The 24,295-nt window shown below is 39.2% G+C and overlaps 2 protein-coding genes across 4 annotated transcripts in view; one reads left to right on the top strand and one right to left on the bottom strand.

Annotated features, from left to right (window-relative positions):
* arl8 (ADP-ribosylation factor-like 8) overlaps positions 1 to 13,639 on the bottom strand; it is an 18,917-nt gene extending 5,278 nt beyond the window's left edge. The window contains exons 1-4 of the mRNA XM_036597629.1: positions 12,555 to 13,639; positions 3,462 to 3,522; positions 3,212 to 3,359; positions 1,605 to 1,688 (exon numbers count right to left, since the gene is read on the bottom strand). Of these exons, the coding sequence (XP_036453522.1) occupies positions 1,605 to 1,688; positions 3,212 to 3,359; positions 3,462 to 3,522; positions 12,555 to 12,600 (339 nt within the window). The 5' untranslated portion in view covers positions 12,601 to 13,639. The remainder of the gene's footprint in view (positions 1 to 1,604; positions 1,689 to 3,211; positions 3,360 to 3,461; positions 3,523 to 12,554) is intronic.
* nsun6 (NOP2/Sun RNA methyltransferase 6) lies at positions 13,336 to 24,295 on the top strand. Of its 3 annotated transcripts, none has more exons than XM_036597626.1 (12): positions 13,336 to 13,440; positions 14,382 to 14,479; positions 14,687 to 14,842; positions 16,601 to 16,698; positions 18,281 to 18,387; positions 18,515 to 18,668; positions 19,802 to 19,883; positions 19,988 to 20,107; positions 20,459 to 20,606; positions 20,911 to 21,059; positions 23,098 to 23,223; positions 23,933 to 24,295. In XM_036597626.1, exons 1-12 carry the CDS (start codon positions 13,404 to 13,406, stop codon positions 24,116 to 24,118), a joined length of 1,461 nt encoding a protein of 486 aa, XP_036453519.1. In that variant the 5' UTR covers positions 13,336 to 13,403; the 3' UTR covers positions 24,119 to 24,295. The 3 variants fall into 3 exon arrangements, with proteins under 3 accessions (XP_036453519.1, XP_036453521.1, XP_036453520.1); XM_036597628.1 differs by having other exon boundaries at positions 13,408 to 13,440; positions 14,423 to 14,479; positions 23,933 to 24,118; XM_036597627.1 differs by having other exon boundaries at positions 13,409 to 13,503; positions 23,933 to 24,118.

The raw sequence follows: 24,295 nt of genomic DNA, 5'->3' as shown, positions 1-24,295 counted from the left end.
AACCTTTTGAACATTTAAACCAGTGTTTCCCAATCTTGGTCTTGAAGTATCTGTTTTATTTGCTCTCCTGATCTAACATCTGACTCAGCAGCAGCAGTCCTCCAGGACAAAGACTGGGGAGCACTACTTTAGATGAATAAGGCAGAATGAACATCTATTTTTAGCAATAAGTTCCAAAAGCACACAAGGAACAAATTCAGATTAGAAAGGCTACAACTTCTTAGCACGGCAGCAGAAACTGCTCCCACTTCTGCATTTTTCTCATTAAAGTGGGACTTGCAGCTGTTTCTCTTTTACAATCAGCATTCTTCACACTTCACACCACCACTTCTTTGTTTCTGCATTCTGTGAATGCTAAACTTTTTGGCAAAGCCAAAGACCGTAAGAAGCTAAAAAGGTATAAGACTGTACTCTCATTAGGTTTCTAGACAGCAACCTGAACTCAGGCAACACACAGCAGCCTCACAACATTCTTTACTGAGATCACCTGGACTGTCAGGATTACTTCAAAAGTCAATTAAAATGTTTACAGTCTGCATGATTGTGTAAGTTATAAACTCTTCTAATGGTCTCTCTGACAGTAAAAGTCTGATAAACATACACATTTACATTGATACTTGGCCAAAAAGTGTTTTTTTTCTTTTAAAATGCTTTCTAGTTTGTCTTTCCAATAAAGTAGGTTACAATCTGATGGATTTGGTTTGTTAGTAGTTCCTAACAATTTAAAGGAATGGTTTGGTGAAAAATCAGATTTACACAATTTACCATTTCATCAGATATAGCTGATCAGCCAATACATGTTTGGTGTCCAAATTATCCTTCTTTAGTTTAGCGCTGGAGATATGGAGGCTAACGTTGCTAACAAACACCTGAATTCAATAGTCACCCAAATGTTTCCTCTAAATACGACCTGAACAAAACTTCACTCAACCCTGTCCAACAGCATCCAGGTCTTCATTAAGGTGACCTGTCTATGAGGCTTAGGGGACAATATGACGTACTGTGAACTATGGAAATGAAAACTTCACCCCTGCAGATGAGTTGGAATTTGGCACGACACCTGTTGTCTTAAATACATCATGATACTTTGAGACATTTTAACAATACACAATATACATCATGATATTTAGTTTTTCTGAGGTTGGATAAACTGGATTAAGTTTGATACAACTATTTTTAATCAACATTTCACATCATACACTGAAACAGATTTAATTAAATAGGCCTTATTATGCTCTCTTTGTAATTACAAATGTTTAAGGTACTCCTGATATCCAAGACATGTTCAGAAAAGCATACTGTGATGTAATTAATCTTAATAAATCACAATTTTAGCCTCATAGCTCCAGCGCTAAAGTAAAGAAGCAAAATTTGAACACAAACATGTCTTGGCTGCTCAGCTACATCGGTGGGGAGTGGAAAATTGTGTAAAGTTGATTTTTTCATTCCTTTGACAATTGCACATTTTACCTTGGTTTAGCCATACTGATTTGAACAGAGCTAAATGGTGGGCAGTAAAGGTTGAGATGAATGAAGCTTTTGTATCTTTATGCGGGCTTAGGAAAATAAAGAGTTGAGTGTGTGTGGTGTAAACAAGGCTTTACCTCATGGGCCAGCATTCTGTACAGCTCCTCCTTAGAGATAGCGAGCCTTTCTCTGTCTGTACTGTCCACTACCAGGATGATGAACTACAGCAAAGACAAGCGCGCACACACACACACACACACACACACACACACACACACACACACACACACACACACACACACACACACACAAAACATTCAACAGGTCATATTACAGCTACCTCTCTGAAAAAAGCATCAAACAATAGCACTGCTGGAAAGTGCACATTGTGAGCGGCACTGCGTGTCCTTGCATGCAAGCACGAGCATGTGGGAATGAATGCGTGTTGAACAGATTGCAGCGGTTTGGAACAGTATTCAGTAACCGCCCCCCACCGCCGCACCCGCGCACACTTGTTTTTTCGGACTGAATGGCTGTGACCTCCCCTTTTAGTCCTCTTTGTCAGCCCCTGAACTTTGACCCCTAAGCCCAACATGCACACACCAGCTGGGCTTCGGATGATGGACTGCTGTTCACACCATTCATCAATGTAACAAGAGAGCCACAGCTAGGCTTAGCACACATACAAACCCACACAAACCCACACCAGTGCCATCCAGGTTAGCTTTTGTTGAACTCACACCCAGTGAAAGCACTTTAACACATTTTTTTTGTAGCATAGTCAGTTGTACTCTGTTGTTCATCAACTTGAAATCACTATGTAAATGTTTTAATAACATAAAAACTATTTGGTTTGAGATAGTAGAGGGTGGTATGGCCAAAAATGTACATCACAGTATAATTAAGATTTCTGACAGTTTATATCACAGTAACTTTGATCTACGGTCATCAGACGCTTCTGGAATTTGGTAAATATTACAAGCCATTCAAGCTCTTAGTATTAACCGAGAAGCTGCAGAGCTTCTCGGCTTGGAGCCTGAGAACTCAGAGTTGTATGAAGCAGCAGGCTGAGCGAGGGGTGCGCACCATCAGCCGACTAGTTCAATGCTAGGCCAATGGTTAACCCCAAGAGACTGGCTTTTCTGCCACTCTCTTTTCCCCCTTTAACTCTTTAACTCATTACATTCTAATGTCTGCTCCTTTGACAACAAACTTACCTCAGACAACAACTCCCTACATGGGAGGTAAAGGTGCAAATATTACTAATAAAGTGGCTGTGCTACTAGCAGTTGTATCAAGCATAAAATACCTCCCTATTGCAGATGTTTGTTGCTGTCTTGTTAGCTGACGTTTAAATTGAGGATTTTTAAAACGAGGTACCCTTATTATTCATTTCATATTTAACCACATTATTCTAATTTTATTTATGCTGTCATCTTGATGACTTTTTATAACTTTTAGGCCTAGATGAAATTGATAATGCAAAAATATGAAGAAACTGTAACGACTGTGTACCGGACACATCTGACCAATATCCGATTTGTTTATTAAGGTCAGTATCGGTGATGATCCGTTTCAAAGTATCGAATCAATGCAGCATTAGACAATGGCATAAAGGGATGACATCCAATCAAATATATGTGAGGTAATTTATCGTTGCTGTTGTTTACAGGGTCTCTATGATCAGTCTAAATTGGGTAGATAACATTATAATGTTGCTGGAGAGCAATTTTGAAATGTGTACCTCAGTGTTGGAGTAGTAGGTGTTCCAAGATGAGCGAAGACTCTCCTGGCCACCGATGTCCCACATTAAGAAGTGTGTGTTTTTCACCACAATCTCTTCAACATTGCTGCCGATCGTTGGAGACGTGTGTACAACCTCCTTCATTAAGCTGCATAAAAAAAAACAGAAGCACTTAAATAAAGAAGGTTCACTCTTCAGGAACTGAACAATGAGAGCAAACTACACAATTCATAAAGCAGACATTACTTACAACTGGTAAAGAATGGTGGTCTTTCCTGCATTGTCAAGACCCACAATGATGACTTTGTGCTCTGCAGACATAAGAGCAAAACACATTGAAGAAATGGGTTTAAAAACATTTAAAGAAAAAACAAAAAAAACAACCAACCAAAAGTTAATTTTTACCCTCACAGTGTTTTGATTATTATTCTTTGGAAAACAATTCAATGCATCATGAAATCCCAAAATATATATATATATATATATATATATATATATATATATATATATATATATATATATATATATATATATATATATATATACACACACACACACACTTCAATCAACTGGAATTTGCCATTTGAGCAAACTTTTAGAAAAGACTGAATTGTGAAACATCAGGTCACAAAGTACCACTAGGCAATCAATTTTCTACACAGTGCCAGGCTATAGGCTATTGATTTATTTAGATGACCTAAGACTTAAGTCTGCGTACTGTTTGTATGGTTCACATCAATTACGCAAAAACGCTGAAATAGCAGCGCAAAAGGGCTCAAATAAAGTGCTTTCCAACTGTTCCCATGGCTATTCCAAGGGCTCTTTAAGTAGTAGAGGACCCTTTCCTCCCATTCAGTGCAATCTTACGTCCTGTCTCAAAGCTCATTTCAGCTGTTTAGCTCTATGATGACCCTGGGCCTACGACTAGTAACCATTTTTCTCTTTGTAGATAGGAGGCCGAGTGGACCCACACATACGCTTTAGTGTTAGCCGAGGAAAGTATGATGGGTCATGGCCAGGATCAAAGCTGGCAGACCAACTTAAGGACAATCCTTTGAGAGTGACTAGAAGACAGAGTCGAAACAGTCTGGCTTTTCACCTCCGGAAGGCCAGGGGAAGGAAGCCAAGTCAGACAACTTCTGTTCTGTTAAGTCAGTTCCACAATACGATACTGGATGCTACACCATTATTACTTCCTCAAAGATGAGTGACCCAGACTGTGATTTTGGCACAAATCAGCAAAACTGACTAGCAAATAAATAAATAAATGAATGAATGAAGACACCGGCATCCGTGCCTAGCCTTCAGAATAATAAATCAGAACACACAGAAAGGCCCATATAATTGAAACATGATTTTTCCTCAATTTTTTGACATAAAAGTTTGATGTTGTGTATAAATGCAGCCAAGGTTTCAAAGCATACTACTTACTCCCAGTCCATACAGTCCATTTATGGAAACTAAACTGCAAAACATTGTGTTCTGCATTTACTGTTTCTGTGAGGTCATGAAAACAAACCCATTTTCGTACATCTGTCTGTTATAGTTATAAGGGGTGTTTCAGCCCAGGCTGCTTTTTTAAAAATGAGGCACAATACACAGCAGCCAATCAGAGAAGAGCTTCATTTACATATATCAGCCTTAAAAGCACTGCCTGTTTAATTCTACAGGATAAAGCTAAATTAATGACGACTGTTTTTGGTTCATAAGCCTACACAAACCTAAGATAAGATTTAAGAAAAGTGTAGGACACGTGCCCTTTAAAAAGGCTTATCAATTTTAATTTATATGAAGTTTATAATTTTGGCAAAGGAGAAATGTTATTTGAGGAAAAGAATGTTTGGGTCATGGTTGTTCACTATGGGCCTCCCAGCCATTTGAACATGGGTGGGTGCAAAACGTAACGACTCTTGAGGGAGACTAAGGGGTGTGTTTGCAATATAATTTTCAATTTCGAAAAAGTAGTCAAGATGAAACTGACTATTATTCTCCTTTGAGTGCTGGTTCCTCTCAAGGTTTCTTCCTCATGCAAAGTTGTTCCCTTGCCACTGTCACGCTTAGTTTGCACAATAGGGGCTTTGCGACAACGTGCACTGGAAAAAAAGATCTACTATGATGGAAAATGCAGACTAACCCAATTTCAGAACACAAAAACTGCAGCAACTTATGGTAGGAAAAAAAGCATTACAGTTCTGAAGAAAACATGCAAAATACAAAGCAAATGCAAAGAAGCACAAACATGAAAGAGGCAAGTTCTGGAACAAAATTTTAGGTACAGATGAGGCGAAGATAAACTTGGATCAAGAAGAGTGTAGGGAAAAAGAGGTACTACAAATGAACCTAAGCAGATGAGTCAGTGTTATGGCTTGGGCATGCATGGCTGCCTCTGGAACTGGCTCACTGGTCTTGAGTGATACCAAAGAAAGGCCCCAAATTCAGAGGGCGGAGGTTCAGAAGTTCAAACTGCAGCTGGTCCAAAACATACTGCGCACTTAACTAAAACGTTCAATGTTCAGTAAGAAAAAGTGAAAGGTTTAAAACTGCTCAGGTTAGTCTCCTTATTTAAATCCGTTTCACATGAATAGGAAACTGAAGTCAGAAAACCCTCAAAACAAACAACAAGGCTGCTGTCAAGACTTGGCAGAGTAGGTCAATGAAGCTACCAACAGCCTAAAGATGCTAGCAGGTCACACACTGCATGTCAGGGGTTCGTAACTACATATTAACCTAAAAGAACTTTAATTTGCTTTAAACTTCGTTATCTCAGTATTTATGCTCAGCTTAAAAAAAAGGCACAAACATTGAGAAAACTTTATGTACAGATGAGCAGATGTTCCAAATTGTTTACCTTGGGAGTCTCAAAGTGGTGGCCCGCGGACTGGAGGCTTCATATGGCCCGTCACATATTTAGGTTTTATTTTTAAATCTGGCCTGCAAATCTTTTCTTCCTTTTCTCTGCAGCTGAACATTTATGCTTAATGGGAAGATTTGCTTTACCCATCAGACACTGTGACTGGTTACCTAAAATGAGCTATATAAAAATGAACATAGGCTGATGCTTACATTGTTAAACAGTAAACACAGAGCACTGAAAGCAAGAGAAATCATTTAACTGAAAACCTGATGCAGCATGAATGCTACACACTGAGAGGGCATGGATGTAATTTAGCCATAACTAACTTAGCTATCAATCTAATTTTGACAAGTAGCTAAATGTGCCTTAGAGGATTCATACATGACACACAGGTCTCTGCAGTTTCAGAATTAAGAAGTGATTGGTATCATCACTGAGAACACCGGCTTAACTGCTTTACAAACACTTCACTCATTAACTTCACTGCATTCAGCAGTAGTGTCAATGCTATCGCAATGCTGTGTTTACATGTTGGTGGTAGGCGGTCGCCGCCAAACCGGATATTCCATTGTTCAATGTTCCCAGCTTCTGCAGTTGACCGCAACAGTGAAATAAATGTTGATTTTCTTTAGAAATGATGGGCACAAAATGGTGGTAGGGGAAGTCCAGGCGTGCCCATACATTTATGTGAACTTACTGAAATTCTTCAAATGACACTAATAGAAATATCAGCATTCATTTCAAACAGTTTCAGGATATAACAGTAGTTCAATGCTAACATGTAAACACAGCATAAGAGTCTCAAATAATTCTATTAAACATAAGTGTTCTTGATTTAATTGAACAGTAAAAAAGCTATTGAACATTATTACTACCACTATCCATCCATCCATCATCTATCCATCATCCATCATCTAAACCGCTTATCCTTCTGGGTTGCGGTGGGGTGCTGGAGCCTATCCCAGCTGTCCTTGGGCGGAAGGCAGGATACACCCTGGACAGGTCGCCAGTCCATTGCAGGGCAGACAGACAGACATACACATTCACACACACACTCACACCTAGGGGCAATTTAGCACATCCAATTGGCCTGACTGCATGTCTTTGGACTGTGGGAGGAAACCGGAGTACCCGGAGGAAACCCACGCAGACACGGGGAGAACATGCAAACTCCACACAGAAACGACCCTGGTCATCCGGCCGGGAATCGAACCCAGGCCCTTCTTGCTGTAAGGCGACAGCGCTACCCACTGCGCCACCGTGCCGCCCTTATTACTACTACTAAGAATATATTAATCTAATGAGTATTATTATTAGTATTATTATTATTATTATTATTATTATCATCATCATTAGTAGTAGTAGTAGTAGTAGTAACAGTAGTAGTAGTAGCAGCAGCTGTGGTTTGCGGTGATAAAAATTGCTAATAAACAATGACTAAGATGTGCTTAAATTAGTACATATGATATGATAAAATTCATACATGTAATTTTTTTTTTTTACCTGCCCCTCCTTGGGCTACCTTTCTAGCGGCCACCAGGTAATTTGAGTTTGAGACCCTGGTTTAACCTGCAGTGACTAAGACTTCACTACAAAACAAGATCTAACATTGTGTTTTCGTCTCGTACTCATCTCGTGATCTCAAACACATGCAACGAAGAAATTTTACTTCCCTTTTCCAATAACCTCTCTATTTAACTGAAGATAAGCAAGTGGACCTTAAAACGACTTGGCTACTAAACTGATTTACTTATTCTTCTGCTTACTTCTTGTGAATGACACAGTTGTTTGTTTAAGAGAGGATCACGCTGTGAAACATGGGGTAATGAGTGCTGCTTGAGACAGTAATGCAGGGAATTAAGAGACAGAATGGGATTACTAATCCCATTCTCCAGAGACCTCCTTCTGCAGTCAGCTCAGGGGAATTAGGCCAAAACTATCCAGCACTTCCTCTTGAAGCAGTCCTTGGACAGAATACAAGCAGAGGATGCCTGTATCAAATGCTTGTACTTATGCAGAAGAGCAGATCTAGCACCATGTTTAATTTTCCATTGATAACTCAAACCATGTTGCTAGTAGCTTGTACATTTAATTAGCTAGCAAACTTTGTTAAACACTCTTCACTGAAAGATATGCATGTCTGACAGGCTTTAAAGTCAACCAAAATCAATACTGACATTCTTACTTTGTTCGTAAGTCCCTGGTCATATTAAACACAATTAATCATATTACTGTAAAGACAAAATTCTTATTTTCCTGTCGGGGTGGACTACGTGACGATAAATTATGATTTTCGTAGACAGATAGATTATGTGGCAATATGGTTTTCTGAGCATATTGTGGATACAGTCAGTAGTTGAAGAACACTAACTACATGTTCCATTACAAAGTAAGCATAATAAGGCCTGTTTAGGCCTGGATTTAGTACAGCACATTTAGTAAAACACTGTACAAAAAAATCACTGTAGTTGTAAGTTGTAAGTAATGTTTCCAGTTCATGTTGACTTTAAATCAAAAGTCAACCAACCATATTTAACTACAAATTTCCTTTACCTGCTTTAATCACAGCACCTTCACAAGTCAGCCAGTCCACGCTTATTTCAAAATCAGTGTTCTCCAGGTGCCAAGTTATCCTGGATCAGCAATTTCCGTTAAATGTAATCACCCACCTAAGTATGGGTCAATAATCATGAAAGGCTACTGCTCAAGTTCTGCTTAGCGTATTGATTTCGCATATTCAATATCAATAGATTCAATAAAATGGCATGAAGGAAATGGCAGGCACTCTTAAAGGGCTGACATCATAGAAAATATAGATGGCCATTTCAAATTTGATACATGATTTTTCACTGCATTATTCAAACGATATTTGACAGACACCACAACCAAGATACTATTCACTCATTTCATGCAGTCCATATTTGGCAACTAGGCTGCAGAAAGAGCCCATTTTGATTCTGCTGTTTACATGTAAAAAAACACTTACATATATCCAGCTATTCAGCCTATAGCAGTTTAGCCCCACTCACTCACAGTGAAGCTATTTACATGAGGTCATTTAATATACCAGACTTAAAGTCATATTACAAAAAATATTAGCCCGTTTTATTCTAAAGGATAATGAGAGGCTGAAAAATGGTCATGTAACTATGAATGACTGTTTTTAAGTATGTAAATTACACAAATATAATAAGCAGACCTCACAGGGAAAAAATACAAGAAAAAATGTAGGATATGGGCACTTTAAGTGCATCTACTACACTTCAATATGGCAATTCCTTAATGGTAACGTAAGCTAGCATTAAAGCTTTAAAACATCAGGAAGTGACAATCCTTCCACAGCACATACAGTGATTTCAGTGGTTATACAGCAACACCAACTTCTGGAATACTGTGTACAAGAATAGCACCTCCCCATGGCTCCAACAGTGTTCCTTCTGGAACATCTGTCCAACATTCCAGGGATCTGGAGATTCTGTTTGGAATGTTTGTTCAGGACTAGTCCGTTAAACCAAAGCCTCAGAAAAAGTCAGCAAAACCACCTTCTGAAAATAAAACACTGTCACACGCCTCAAGATTTCAGGCAGGAAACCTTCTTAGGATGACGGATCTTTAACATTCCGATCAGTGATCACCAGTTTGGAAATCATATTTAAAGCTTTGATGCTTAAATAAATAAATATCATCATAAGCTACGTGCACAAAGTCCTTTGTGGGCTTTGCAACAGCAGTGAACAGCTGCTGAAGGATTCCATTTCCAGAACAGTCTGAGAAAGTACATTAAACAAGAATTTTAATAAATATGACTGAGTGCCAAATATCTTTCAAAAACATTAAACTCAAGAACCCTTTAAAAGGTGGGAGAAGCTTAAAATTTTTTAGCTTGAAACATTATTCTTTACAAACATTCAATATGTTGGACAAACCAACTGCGGTCACTGTGCAGCCTTCGCAGTTGCTTATCCTGAGGAAAGTTCCTGCTGCTCACGCTGAGAATAACATGACAGGAAAACAATGACATAATGTGAATAATGTAATGGGAAGACAATATGGGAGGAATACGCTTTCCTTGCATACATTCTGTTAACCGGGTCACCCACGGCATCATGCCTTCTGTCACGTCCTTTGAGTCAGAGGACCCCAGCGTCTGTTCTGAAGCACAAAAGCACTGGGGGCTGGGCCACGACAGCTTTTTGCCCTCACCTCTCCAAAGGAAACAAGCTGACACCCACTGTCCCACACGACTGTATTCACCGAGATTAAAATATACCTGGAGACAGCTGTGGATTAGCCAAGCTACTCATTTTAGCGTCTGCCTGCTACTGAAGGGCTTGGTGGTACTGATCAAATTCATCAGTATATACCAGATGATATTCACGTTTACAGTAGTTACGTTAATGGACCAATGCTTTCTGAATACTGGTAATCTTTTAAGACCATCAGGAGAATCCAGCACATACTGTACATAGCAGTTAGCTAAGCTTTCTTGATCAATCAACAGCACTAACACTAAAAGTTTAGTTTATTATGTCACACCAATATCAGTAAACCAGAACAGACGATATACTCCCCAGTACTGAACCCGAGCATCAGTCCTTAGTCCCCTTTACTGTATCAAAGTAAAGGTGGGTTTAACTGCTTTTTTCAACATTTCTGGATAAGTAAATCATTGAGACGCAAACAAAGTAATTCAGAGTGGTTTGATGTGAAATGCGGCATCCTACAGAAACTAACCACACTGGTTTTACTAGACATTTAAAAAGCGCTTTTAAAAACTACAGCATAAGTTACTACATGAAATTGTTACGAATACACTGCCTGAAGCTACAGACACTGTTTTACTATGGCTCTGTGAGAGGATTTTGGCCTGAATGCATTTTAAAAGGCAGAGAGGTACAAGCAGCGTGTTGTAAAGCAAAATCATGTCAGATTTATAACATTTCAGAAGACACATGTAGGTTCATTTGTTTTTTACTATCCAAAATAACATGGCTATATCTGCATTATAGACATCGTAACCACTGGTTCTCATCACCACCACTGTACACAAGTCCAAGCAGGTCAGTTTCTCTACAATGCACCATATCACAACAAACCTTTGAATGACTCCGTTTATGACTGAATTATGCACAAATTTGAAAAATCTGTGAAACTCCTCTTTAAAAAAAAAAGTTAAGACCAAGACATTTGAGTCAAAACATTCCACCTCAGTAATGAATTACTTATCATTTTTAGGGAATGCGATAAAACAGTCTTTCACAATTCAGGATGAAGAAGTGAGCAAATGGGCTTTGGCCATTCTTTCATTCTTTTAAATTTACAAAATTTAGTTGCCAGTTTAAAAAAAAAAAATCAAGTGAATTCTTGCTTTTTCCTCAAATAAATGTCTACAGTGTACGTAAAAGGTTGCTAACAGCAAACATCAGTACAAGGTCCAGAGTACTGAAGTCAATGGTGCCCAGGAGACCACCACCAACTTTCACAACTTCTAAATAATTAAATGGTTGAGGTGTAAACAGTCCTTTAGAGTTTTTTGGTGTGAAATGCTCCGTTCTGTAGAAACTTGCCAAGTAAAAATTGTCCACAGAGGTGGTGACAGGAACCACAGCTCCCTCACAGAAAGTTATTACATTAAATGGTTAGATATAAGCTGCATGATGCCTGAGACATAGTTCTAGGACAGTTTAGTAATAAAGTTGCAGCTTAAAATGTATTTGAATCCATTTATTTTGACACATTCATGGCTGGGGGGGGGGTGCACGCAGGGCGTTGTAAGGCAAAATAGTCCCCAAAGAAAGCATATGTTTTCAGATGTATGACTATTTCAGCTACATCATCAACACTACATATAAAACCTCAGAAGACGTGTGGAGGTTCACTGGTGGTTTTGGATAGTAAATAAAATGGCTATATTTGTATTGTAAACATCCTGACTCCTGGTTCCCATCGACACCACTGTAAAGAAATTTGAGTCGGCAAGTTTCTCTACAATGAACCAATTCACTACAAACTATTCTGAATGACTGTGTTTACATCTCAAACACAAAATTATGCAGAAATTTGGGAAATTGGTGAAATAACTTTCGATCGGCTGAGCACCTGTGCAAAATGGACAGCCGCTTTAACCGTTACAGAGCTAACGGACGCGGCTGTTAAGCTTAATTATGACAAAAAACAATACAACATATGTTACAGTTTTCTCTAGCATGATACACCCCAAACTCCTGAACTGAACAATGTTGTTCTTTAACATTTTCAGTCCGATTTGAACAGTCTGGTCAGGGCAAAAACTACATTATTGTTCGAAATAGCAAACAACCCTTAATTACCTTTAGCTGTCTAAATACTGTGATATCCAGATTATCCAGCTAGAAGAAAGTGGTCTAACGTTAGCCAGCTAGCGAGCGATAAGCTCTTAACTGGCCACTCTCCTAATACACAACTCAAAAACAGGAAAACCTGAGTAGGCCAACCAAGTTAGCTACTTACCTTGATTGCAGAAAAAACTCCAAAGTTTGGCCACAATTAAGCCCATGTCTCTGGATTCCTTTAATAATTCGGCAGGTTAATTTCTTCGACTCGGCTAAAAAACAAGGTGAGTGGCTACAGAGGCCTGTGGCTCCACAGCTCTGGCTCGCTAACCCGTTATGTTCATGCAGAGAACTCGTCCAGCTAACGTTAGCTACACAAGTCCCATATTCCAGTCGCCCAGGTAAGCAGTTAGGATTCACGTCGACATCACGAGAGGGTTTCTGGGGTAAGTGGATGTGTATGAACCCTGTAGGCCAGTTAGTTCACCCTCTGTGTCCCTTCAGCTCTTTGTCTGCTGAGAGCAGCTGCGCCTCCACATCACCATCATCTCCCACACGGAGTGAGTGGCGGAATCCGGGACACAGTGGCTCTTTAAGCCCGGTGTGCTTTCACTGCTGCTCCAGCTGCTCCTGGGCTCCGACGTGGACTGGCAAAGGTTCTAAAAAGCCAAAGCCAAAGCGGCTTTGCTAAATCTCAGTTCCTCCTCAGCCAGGAGCGGAGCCTTTTTTATCCAGTCAGCCCTTAAACGAGAGGAAAGTTTGCGCTGTGCTGTGCGGGCAGTAAAGCGGCGTAGTTAAGCTACAGATGATGACCAGCTCTCTCACTCGCCTTGTTGCACTGAAACTCCGCCAGGCTCCAACACCAGCACCATCCCCCAACCATAAAGCGTCCGAGACCGTCCTGTTCTTCTGTGACGCTTCACCGACCACAAAAGGTTCATTACCGTCACCTACTGTGGTGGAGCTTCAGTAGGTCTAAAGCAAAACTACAATTCCCATCATCCCTCGCTCAGAAACACGCCCAGCGATGACGTATGAGGATGCTACGGTGCAGAAACGTGCAGGCAAGCTAGTGTGAAATTTGGAAAATATTTTCTTCTCGTCTTGTACTGTGAAACAAAAAGAGTGTATGTTAGTGAAACTTTTGAGTTTGAGTAACGATATGAGGATTGTTCAATGTTGTCTGGGACAACTCAGTAATCTATTATAGTAAATACAGTAGAAACACTCCCGTTCAGTAATGTCTTACTGCGCACTCCTTTTGGAAAACGGAGGTGTCGTCTTGCTACACTCTGTGTCTCAACGGTTCTTTGGTAAATGCAGTGGTTCTGTTTACAACCATAAGTGCCATGTATATTTTTTGAAAATGGTTCTATATAGCACCAAAAAGAGTTTTTCTGTTGTTACGATGTCAAGCTTGTAACAACAGAAAAACCCTTTTTGATTCTGTAGAGAACCAAATACAACAACACGTTCTCCATTAATCTAAAGAAGCATTTAGGCATTTAATGGTTCTAAATAGAACCCTTTGCCTTTTATAAAGAACCCTTGAAGAATCATCATTTTAAGAGTGTAATTTCCCATTTAATCCTCCTTGTGAGACCAAGCTTCCGTAAACAGTGTATGAGGACAAGCTGGAAGTGGTATAGATCAGTGTTTCTGAGTCCTGGTGCTGGAGGCCCACTGCACTGCTCTTTTTAGTGTTTTCCCGGCTTCCAACATACCCGATCCAACTAGTCAGCTCATTAACAGCCCATTACTGGGTTAAAGTGGGTGTGTACAAGCAGGAAGAGCACAAACGTGTGCAGGGCAGTGGGCCTCCAGGACCAGGGTTGAGAAACATTGATATAGAGTAACTTCAAAGGGTTAAATGTCAATGAGACTCATTTGATTCATTCCACTTCAGATCACTTTATGAACATTTCCATATTGCTAAAGTAGGAATTACAGTAGTCTCATCAGTGCAATGGATTAAATTTTTTCAACTATTTTTCTTTTCTTGTAGTGTCTATGATGTCCTTGATGAACATGAACGTTTTCCCTCAGATTGCCTTAAGGCCTGAAGTGCAGGAATATCTCCACAATGTATACACAAACAAAGAAGTAAGAACTTCTTTCTTGTGGCAGTGGCAACATTTCCTCTGTTGGCATTTTGTGTGTAATTATTTGTTGCGCATTTAGGTTTTACTTTTGCTGTGCTCTCTCTCTCTCTCTCTCTCTCTCTCTCTCCCACTCTCTCCCTCCCTCTCTCTCTCTCTCTCTCCCTCTCTCTCTCTCTCTCTCTCTCTCTCTCTCTCTCTCTCTCTGCAGCTAGTGGCTGAGCTTGGGCAGGAGGAAGCTGAGCGAGTATTCAGGTCTCTGCTTTCCTGTCTGTCTCACCCACCCTCACTCACCTGTCTGAGAGCCAGCACACACATGTACAGCCTACAGGACATTCAGTACAGACTGGAGCAACACCTCACACAGGTATGCGTGCTTGCCTGTCTATACATATGAGGATCAGACATCCTCACAAGATTAGGAAAATACATAAATTTCCATTATATATGTATTTTTTGTTGTTTTTTTTCAGATTTAATCCGTCTATATATATTTTAAATCACCTTTAACGATACGTCAAACAAATGCTCAGGTCTTCTTAACTGTTTAAGCTCACCTACTATAATATTTATTTGTATAGATTTTAGTGATTTTTTTTAACTAAAAGGAAGACGTTAAGCATTAAAGTCCACCTGAAATCAATTTTAGGCCAGTTGTTCAGCCATTTTGCAGCCATTGTTGATCTTTTCCAAGCCTTTGATGCAGTTGATCAAAATAAAGCAAAATAAATCACACCTGTTATCAGTAACTAAAGGTGTTCCTCAGAGCTCCATTCTTGGATCGATTTTGTTTGATATCAATATGAATGATATCGCCACCTCCATTTCTATGCAGATGACACTACCGACTCTATCTCAATAACAATTGAAAAATTGCAGAGCTCTTTTAATGCCTTACAAACTGTCTTTTACAGCTCTAAATTAGTTTTGAACGCAGAAGCTTTTACAGAGCATCTAACATTGATTTTAGCACTTTGAAAATCAGTACTTTGAAAGGATCCAGCATTGAAAGAGTCACTGAATATAAGTACCTTGACATATGGCTAGATGACAGATGTACTTTTAGATGCCATATCAATAACCTCGCAGACAAATTCAGATAAAAATTTGGGTTCGTGTATCCATACAAAATGTGTTTTCCGATGCTCACTAGGAAAAGGATTGTTGAAGCAACATTATCTCCTCTTGATTATGGTGATGCAATTCACCATACTCCACATTGGCTTTTGTTATTTTTTTATAAAGCGCTTATTGGCCATATGCCATTGTATATCACTTTTATGCTTAATGTCAATAATGGAAACTATCAAAACTTCTCCAGGGACTGCATTACCCTTCAAGTGTCAAGAATTTTTACTGGGAATTTTAACTGGGAAAAACCTGCTATCAGTAGTGCACCAGCAACTACTAATGGAATTTATTATTAAAATAAAAACATTGCATATTAAAATGAAGCTTTCACCCAAAAATGAATCATCTTACAGAAACTACAGATGTAGTACTTCATTTTTGACAAAATTTGTTTATTTTTAGTTTTTATCTTAGGCTTTTTTGCAAAACAGACGGATTCTGCTGACTGTCAGAGTCTAACTCGGGGGTCTTTTCGGGACACATGCTTTTCACTATTCGGTTAAATCCTAAAAAATAAAATCATGTCCCATCCACAATTATTTCTCACCTGAACGTCCTGTTTAATTTGGAAATACAACATGTTAAGGAAGAAGGAAGGAAGATTTCCAATTCACATGAACTTCTTTGTTCATTTTTCTGAATAATATTGGCGCCTTCACTTCACTCAGCTAATGGAGGATATGTCACGGTCACGGTCTTGACCACTTTCTGTGTATGTTCTTGTGACCTACTTGTTTGTTTCTCTAATGTAGCTGAAAGGATTTGGAATTTTCACAGAGTCAAACGGTTTCAGTTCACATTCAGTTTCTCGCATTTGTTTTCATTTCAGGCTGTAAAGTTGCCATAAGCTTTGTAGACTTTCGTACAGTGTGATATTTTGCAACGTGAAGCAAGGCCTCTCTGCCTGATCATTTATTTTGACAGAGTGGCACAAAGCACATGTAAACAGTGGGGTGAACTCTGTGACCTCTGAGGGTATCTTTCTGTCTCCCAGCAACAATTGAGCAGTTGTTATGGCGACAGTGTTACTGCTCCCATCCTCCGTCACCCACTGCTTCCAGATGTGCTGCTGCTTCCAGTCAGCGGACCTAGGTATGATTGGAATTCTGTCCTAATGGCTGCTGGGAAAATGCCAGCCATTTTACTCTCAAGATTTTACTCATCCTTTAACTCTGTCCATCTGTCTCACTCATTCTCTCCTTTACTGCTGTCATGTTCTATCCCACTGTTTAAATTTTTATTCCTTTGTATTTTTCAACCACTCCTTCACTCTCACACACACACACACACACACATACACACAGCAAAAACATCTCTCTGGTTTCGTCCGTGGTCTGCAGTTGGCTTCCCACATGGTTATTTAAGACCATGAGAATAGCAGTGCAAAGGCAGCTCAACCCACAGCCAAGACACTGCATAACCTACCTCAGGCAACTCCCTGCTCTCTGTGTGTGATTCTCATTTGAAAGGTTCGGAGGTTCTTCGATTCGCAAAACATCATTATCAGATTTTTATACAGGCTCTGCCAGGGTTGGGAGGGTTACTTTAAGAATTAATTCTGGTACAGATTACTGATTACCTCTTAAAAAGTAACCTAATCCAAAGGATTACTATAGTAAAGTATTGTAATCAGATTGCTTTTTATCACTTTTGATCACTTATCTTTTTAAAATCTTAAATAAATACAGAAAAAAATGATTTCAACAAGATGATAGATTATGGCTGATGTTATTGTCTGTGCTTTATTCCAAAGTCAAATGGTCAGTCTGCTAGAAATCTTCTTTTAAGACCCCTCATTAACAATGACTATGGATACTGACTGACTGATCATCATCTGCATGCCACAGAAATCAACATGTCCTTTGCATTTAGAAAGGCATTCATTTCACAAAGAGCTCAGTTTTAGTTACTAATAATGATAATTAATGCATATTAACATTTTGCATCCATCATTCAATACCATTCAAAAGTTTTAATCAATATTTTCAACAAGATGAAACTGATTTGTATGTTAATACTCATATAAAATTTCTATAGTATGCAGGTCCCATGCAGCTTCACAGGTTTCAAATAATTTGTAGGAAGCTATAAAATAATAACAAACATTAGATGTGTTTGGAATAATGAGCAGAGCTATAGATGATTCTGAAATGACTGAGAAAGCCACACAGCATCAGGAACGAAAATATTTAACATCCAGAATGCCTCATATTTCAAATGTGGTGATCAAATTTCAGAGCACTAAATAGATAACTAAAGTATGTTATTTATCATTTAATAACTTCTTGCCATTCGCAAAATGTATGAAATGTTAAATCTCAAGTGCTTTTGTACATCTGAAGTACTTTTGCTGTGTAACTTAGAATATTTTAAACTACATTGTATATGTTACTGTATGCATTACTGACAAGTCAGGGACCAGAATACAACCAACTTCTAAGACTGAACTCTGGAATAGCCCTGCAGGTTTCTTTGAAAAACTGAAAACAAGTTTCCCAAAAAGAGTGAAAGTTGTAATAAAGGCAAAGGGTAGATACACTGTATATATTAAATAAATAAATGAAGGGTGGTCTCTGACTTCTGCACAGTACTGCATAAAATAACATGAAGAATGTCAAGTGATTACAGACTTTTGCGCAGTAATATTTGTGTGTGAATGTGGTTTTCTCTACAGGGACGTGAGTGTGTTAAATTCTGAAGTGGTCGTTGGAGCTCAGTGTGGCAGTGCTGTGTTGAGAGGTGCTCATGTCTTCGCTCCTGGTGTCCTTAGTGCACCTAAGTGTAAGAGTACATATGTACAAATGCTAATTACGCATCATAGTAGAACAATTTCCATTCAGAGCATCAGATATCAAAAAACCTTCTATTAGCAAGGCTTTGTGAATGTCCATGTGTTCTTGTGTGTCAGTTATGAAGGCAGGTGATACAGTCTCAGTGTTCTCTGATGTGGAGGGCAAGTGCACACGTGGAGCTAAAGAGTTCCAGGGGAAGAAAGTGTTTCTGGGTAATGGAGTCTGCGCTATGGACCGTGCTGAGATATTTTGTGCAGAGGGACCGATAAGGTAAACTGCAATAATTAATGTGGTCATATGCAATGCCTGTTATTTCTCTCTCTCACATAATTCACAGCCATTTTTAATTTTATTTTGTGTTGTTTTATCCCCTCCTCTGCTACATGGACCATTTGACTGAATTAATTCAAACTGCAGTCCCACTGTAAAAAACAATGAAGTATTCAGACCTTAGATATGTAAAAGGGTTATATTATGATCTTTTTAAACCTAATGCAGTAATTGAGATAGTAATATATACAAAATCATCACTTATAGGGTACCTTCTATTGGGAGGTGTCTGTTCCAAACCCTAACCTCTAAACTTACATTTTTGTAAATACATGTTTTTGATTTAGATTTAGATCAGGGTTGCACAGCTCTGGGCCAGGAGGGCCTGTGTCCAGCACAGTTTTTGTATTTTACCAGACACCTGATTACACTTATGTCTTAGCTAGCAGGTTTAGTGGGTGTGTTCCTTCCAGGACTGTAACTGTGCACCCCTGATTTAGATTGATCATGAGTTTAATTTACATAAGTAAAACTTTATTCAAAAAATGCCATCCCACTTTTTCATGTCATTACCGAAACACGAGGACTTTAGTCCACAGACGGAGCCTTATTTTAGCCACACCCCTGCATTTTAGAGCAGGAAGTGAGACTGCATCCTTGTCCCTCATGGCCACATGGTGAGCAGTTAGATCCCATTGATTTGAAGTAAATATGTCCCAAAGTCTAAAAAATCAGTGTGTAAAATTAAGAATTATCACTACCAAAACACATGCGTGTATTTAAATGCATTATTTGCAGAAAGACACAATGTAAGAAAATGTAATATCCAGAGAAAACATATTTTTTAGGTTTACACCTTTTACCATCAGCAACATTACATATAGAAACTCAGAAGGCATGTGTAAGTTAACTGGTCATTTTGGATGGTAAATAAAATGTCTACATTTGTACTGTAGACATTGTGACCCCTGGTTCCTATCACCACCACCGTAAAGAAATCTGAGTTGGTCTACAATGAACCATTTCACATCAGACCAGTCTGAATGACTTTGTTTACATCTCAGCTATGCAGAAATTTTGAAAGATTGATGGAATTCCTTCTAATACTTATCTTTTGCTCTCTGTTTTTTTAGGGGTGTGGCTATCAGAATGGTGGAAGCTCTCTACCAGAGCCCTTCCTTTGATGGTGTACTCCCAAATGAACTGTTTTTGCAGGTAGGCTTTGGGTGTCTCAGAAGGCTATATACTCACATACAATAAAAAAATATTTAAGCTGATGTGAGCTGTGTGTGTGTGTGTGTGTGTGTGTGTGTGTGTAGAACTTGCCATCAGTAGTGGTGGGGCATGTTTTGGGTCCTCGTCCTGGTGAGAGAATTTTGGACATGTGTGCAGCTCCGGGAGGGAAAACTACACACATAGCAGCTCTCATGGGGAATCAGGTGTGTATGTGTATTTGACACAGGGTAAAAGAGGGCTAACAAATGCAGAGAAACAGATGGACTACAGTCTGTGATTGTAGAACTACAAAGTGCACCTATATGGTAAATGGACCTGATAAAATGGACAAAGAATGTAGAAACAAGGAAGTGTACTTAATGAAGTGGTTGGTTGGTATATCTTGCCGTGTGAAACAATAGAATCACAGTACTAGTACCGTTAAAACCAAAAAAAGGATTTCTTCATAACTGTTTTTAGTCATTAAATTGAGATGCAATTCTTTATCTATAAGATCATTGTATATTTCCCAGCCTCTGTATTTAACTCATCCTTTAACCTTGTATCCCTGACAGGGAGTGGTAGTGGCTCTGGAGAAGATTAAATCCAAATTGGAGAAGATCAGTCAGAATGCCCAGACTCTGCAGTTGGACTGTATTAAAGCATACTGCTACAACAGCATACACGCCGTGAGCTCTGATCTTACTCAGGAGTCTGATACAGGTAGATTGCCAGAGTTCAACATCACTATTTAAGTTATTTTCAGAATGTACAAAATGTATAGTGCAGAGAAGTAACAGACCGGCTTTCGTTAGTAAGAATATTTTCACTCTTTCAGCTTTGATCCATTTGAGGCAAAAATGTATTTTTCGGGGAAATATTGGTGCATATCTAATAAAAACTGAAAAAGATTTAAACAGAAAGTTTATTAAAAAAGTCACAGAGTAAACAGAATTTCAGTTACTAAATAATGAACATTTTTATCAGCATCAGTTTTTTGATGTGTCGTGTCAATTGATGTTTGTAGACGCTCCTCCGTTCCAAGAAGAAAGTTTTGACCGGATACTGTTAGACGCTCCCTGCAGTGGTTTGGGGCAGAGACCCAACATGGCCATTAACTGGAGTCTCAAAGAAGTGTGTTCATACCCCCCTCTACAGAGAAAACTCTTCACTACGGTAGGAACACACACACACACACACACACACACAGAGGGTGGATATCAACACTGATTAATTCCTCACTCTTCATCCTCCAGCATGTGACCTGAAAATCAGTTGAAGTGAAGTTTGCCATCTTTAAGGATGTATAATTCTTTAAATGCCTTCAGAGGAATCGAGGAGAGAGGAGGCTTCCAATGTGAGGAAACATAAGTGTATCATAAGCTGAAAAATTTTTCATTGTAGCACCTGTGGTAGTTTTTTATTCATTGGATGATTACAGATTACAGTTAATAAAGCTGTTGCTGTGGCTTAAGTTTTAATCAATATTTTCAACAAGATGAAACTGATTTGTATGTTAATACTCATATAACATTTCTATAGTATGCAGGTCCCATGCAGCTTCACAGGTTTCAAATAATTTGTAGGAAGCTATAAAATAATAACAAACATTAGATGTGTTTGGAATAATGAGCAGAGCTATAGATGATTCTGAAATGACTGAGAAAGCCACACAGCATCAGGAACGAAAATATTTAACATCCAGAATGCCTCATATTTCAAATGTGGTGATCAAATTTCAGAGCACTAAATAGATAACTAAAGTATGTTATTTATCATTTAATAACTTCTTGCCATTCGCAAAATGTATGAAATGTTAAATCTCAAGTGCTTTTGTACATCTGAAGTGCTGTGTAACTTAGAATATTTTAAACTACATTGTATATGTTACTGTATGCATTACTGTGGACAAGTCAGGGACCAGAATACAACCAACTTCTAAGACTGAACTCTGGAATAGCCCTGCAGGTTTCTTTGAAAAACTGAAAACAAGTTTCCCAAAAAGAGTGAAAGTTGTAATAAAGGCAAAGGGTAGATACACTGTATATATTAAATAAATAAATGAAGGGTGGTCTCTGGCACACCAAAAGCGTTGTGAAGAACATTAAAGCGCATAATACTCTTTTTTTATCAAAACTAAACACACACACAACATATTTTGTAATTTTGTCGTATTATATCCACTGCAAAAAACTTAACAAATAGGTAGAAGTGCAAAATGATAGACGTTGCTCCTGAAAACGAGTGAATGTGGCATTAAGCAAGCTGCTTTCTGCTTCGGAAAAGTAAAAGTACATTGCTTTATTCAGGTGCCGAAACTTCATGAGCGCTTTTGCATGTAGCTCAGTTTGAGCTGCTTTTGGGGATGCTGACACCCCCACTGTGATGAAGCAGAAGACAAGCTTAATCCCCTTGACATTGATCAAAAATCTCCTGTTGCTGCAATGCAGCCGGTCCATCAGATTGGGTGTCCCCGTGCCAATGCCAGAGTGCGCTCATCTCACCTTGGAAAGTATAATAATGTTGAATTTTCACTTTGTGATATATGACATTTGGTATGCAATGTCCTCAATTATACACTTGTTTAAATTAATTCATTGATGTCCAAATAAATTGCACAAATAAAATTGCGCTTGGTGCATAAAGGCCCAGAAGTACAAGAAAATGCCTATTTGATTAGTCAGTTTTCAATCATTTAGGATATAAGTGTCAATCATTAGCAGACGCTTTAAGCCCAGTAACAGGTGTTGGAAGTGTATACACACTTATTATTCCATCGTCCTCCCATCTCATCCTTGCATCTCCTCCTCACGTCCCAGAGAAAGAAGCTAAGATGTGAGAAAGACATGCAAGGGAAAGAAACAAGGATGCACAGTTCAAGATACAAGCTGCGCTCGCCTCACCAGCTGTGATATGCATCCATTTCCAGTAGATGGAGCTCTTTGTTTACTTGTATTGTGACTGCACCATCAAATAGACTGTGTTGGACATATTTTAGAGTGTAGTTCTATGTACGTGTCTATGTGTGATATCCCCTTAAGTCCGTTTTATGGCATTGCATAGTATTCATATTCTCTGAATTATCTGGTCTGGGGAGATGGTGTCTGGTACCTGCTGTAGGTCTGATTGGTTTGATAGTGTGTGGTTATTCTGTGCAGTATCTTCACTGTATCCATTCTGTCTGTTCATAGCACTGTGTGTATGTGTTTTACAGGCTGTGCGACTCTTGAAGAAGGGAGGTGTGTTAGTGTATAGTACCTGTACTGTGACACTGGCTGAGAATGAGGAGCAGGTAGCCTGGGCGTTGAAAACGTTTCCATGTTTAACTCTCGAACCACAGGTAAGAGGATGAGTACATACTGACACTTCCTGACTTTTTAAATCCACCAACATTCTAATGCTGGCAGTTGTTTTAGATTATTGAGAAAAAGAAGAACATCCTAGAAAAGTGTGAAAGGAGGAGAACATTCTGTAATTGTGAATGGAGATGAGAATGAGGGAGAGCATGCAAGAGCATTGTGGATTAGGATGAACATTCAAGAATAGTGTGAATGGGGAGAACATTCTAGAAGAGTGAATAGAAACAACACTCTAGAACAGTCCGAATGGGGTGAACGTTGTAGAACAGTTTGAATGGAGAGCACTGTAGAACAATGTAAATACGGGTAAATGGAGGAGAACACTGTGGAACAGTGTGAATGGGGTGAACGTTTTAGAACAGTGTGAATGGGGTGAACGTTCTAGAACAGTGTGAATGGAGGACATTCTAAGCAAAATTGTGTTAATCACAATTATTTATATGACAATTAATCGTCAGCTAAAATTTTCGTGACATCCTTAAGTGAAAGTCTGAAGTAGTGTTCCAGTGTTGCACTGCTGTTTCATGTTTTTTCCTGCTCTAACACACCTCATTCAGCTCATTAAAGACTTCAGAGATCATTAAAGATCATTAGTTATAATGATATGATTTGGAACGACATAGAAAAAGCAGAAAAACAGATGGACGGCAGAATTTGAGCTGGATTTTTTAATTTCTTTGTTCCCTCCAGGAGCCTCATCTAGGTTCCGAGGGCATGCTCGGAGCCACACTGTCACATGACCAACGACGGCTGCTGCAAAGGTTCCGCCCAGAATTAGCATGGGGTGGAGCCAGCAGTGGTGACTCCTCGGAAAACCTCCTAAAAGCCAGCACGGACACTATAGGATTCTTCATAGCGAAGTTCATCAAGAGATAACAGACGTTAAAAATGCACACGCACGGCCCCCCCTCAAACCCACCTCCGTTTGCAGCCACACGTGGACAAGCTAGGAAGACAGGAGGAGCACCTGCAGAGAGGAGCAAGTAGAGAAATGAGTGGGAGGGGTGGAGGGTGAAGTGGGGAGGGTGAATGGATGGCATGAATGGGAGAAAA

The sequence above is a fragment of the Colossoma macropomum genome, unplaced genomic scaffold (genome assembly GCF_904425465.1).
Source record: "Colossoma macropomum unplaced genomic scaffold, Colossoma_macropomum, whole genome shotgun sequence".
Taxonomy (NCBI): Eukaryota; Metazoa; Chordata; class Actinopteri; order Characiformes; family Serrasalmidae; genus Colossoma; species Colossoma macropomum.
The sequence above is the reverse complement of the archived record's forward strand: the minus strand, read 5'-3'. Positions and strand labels throughout refer to the sequence as shown.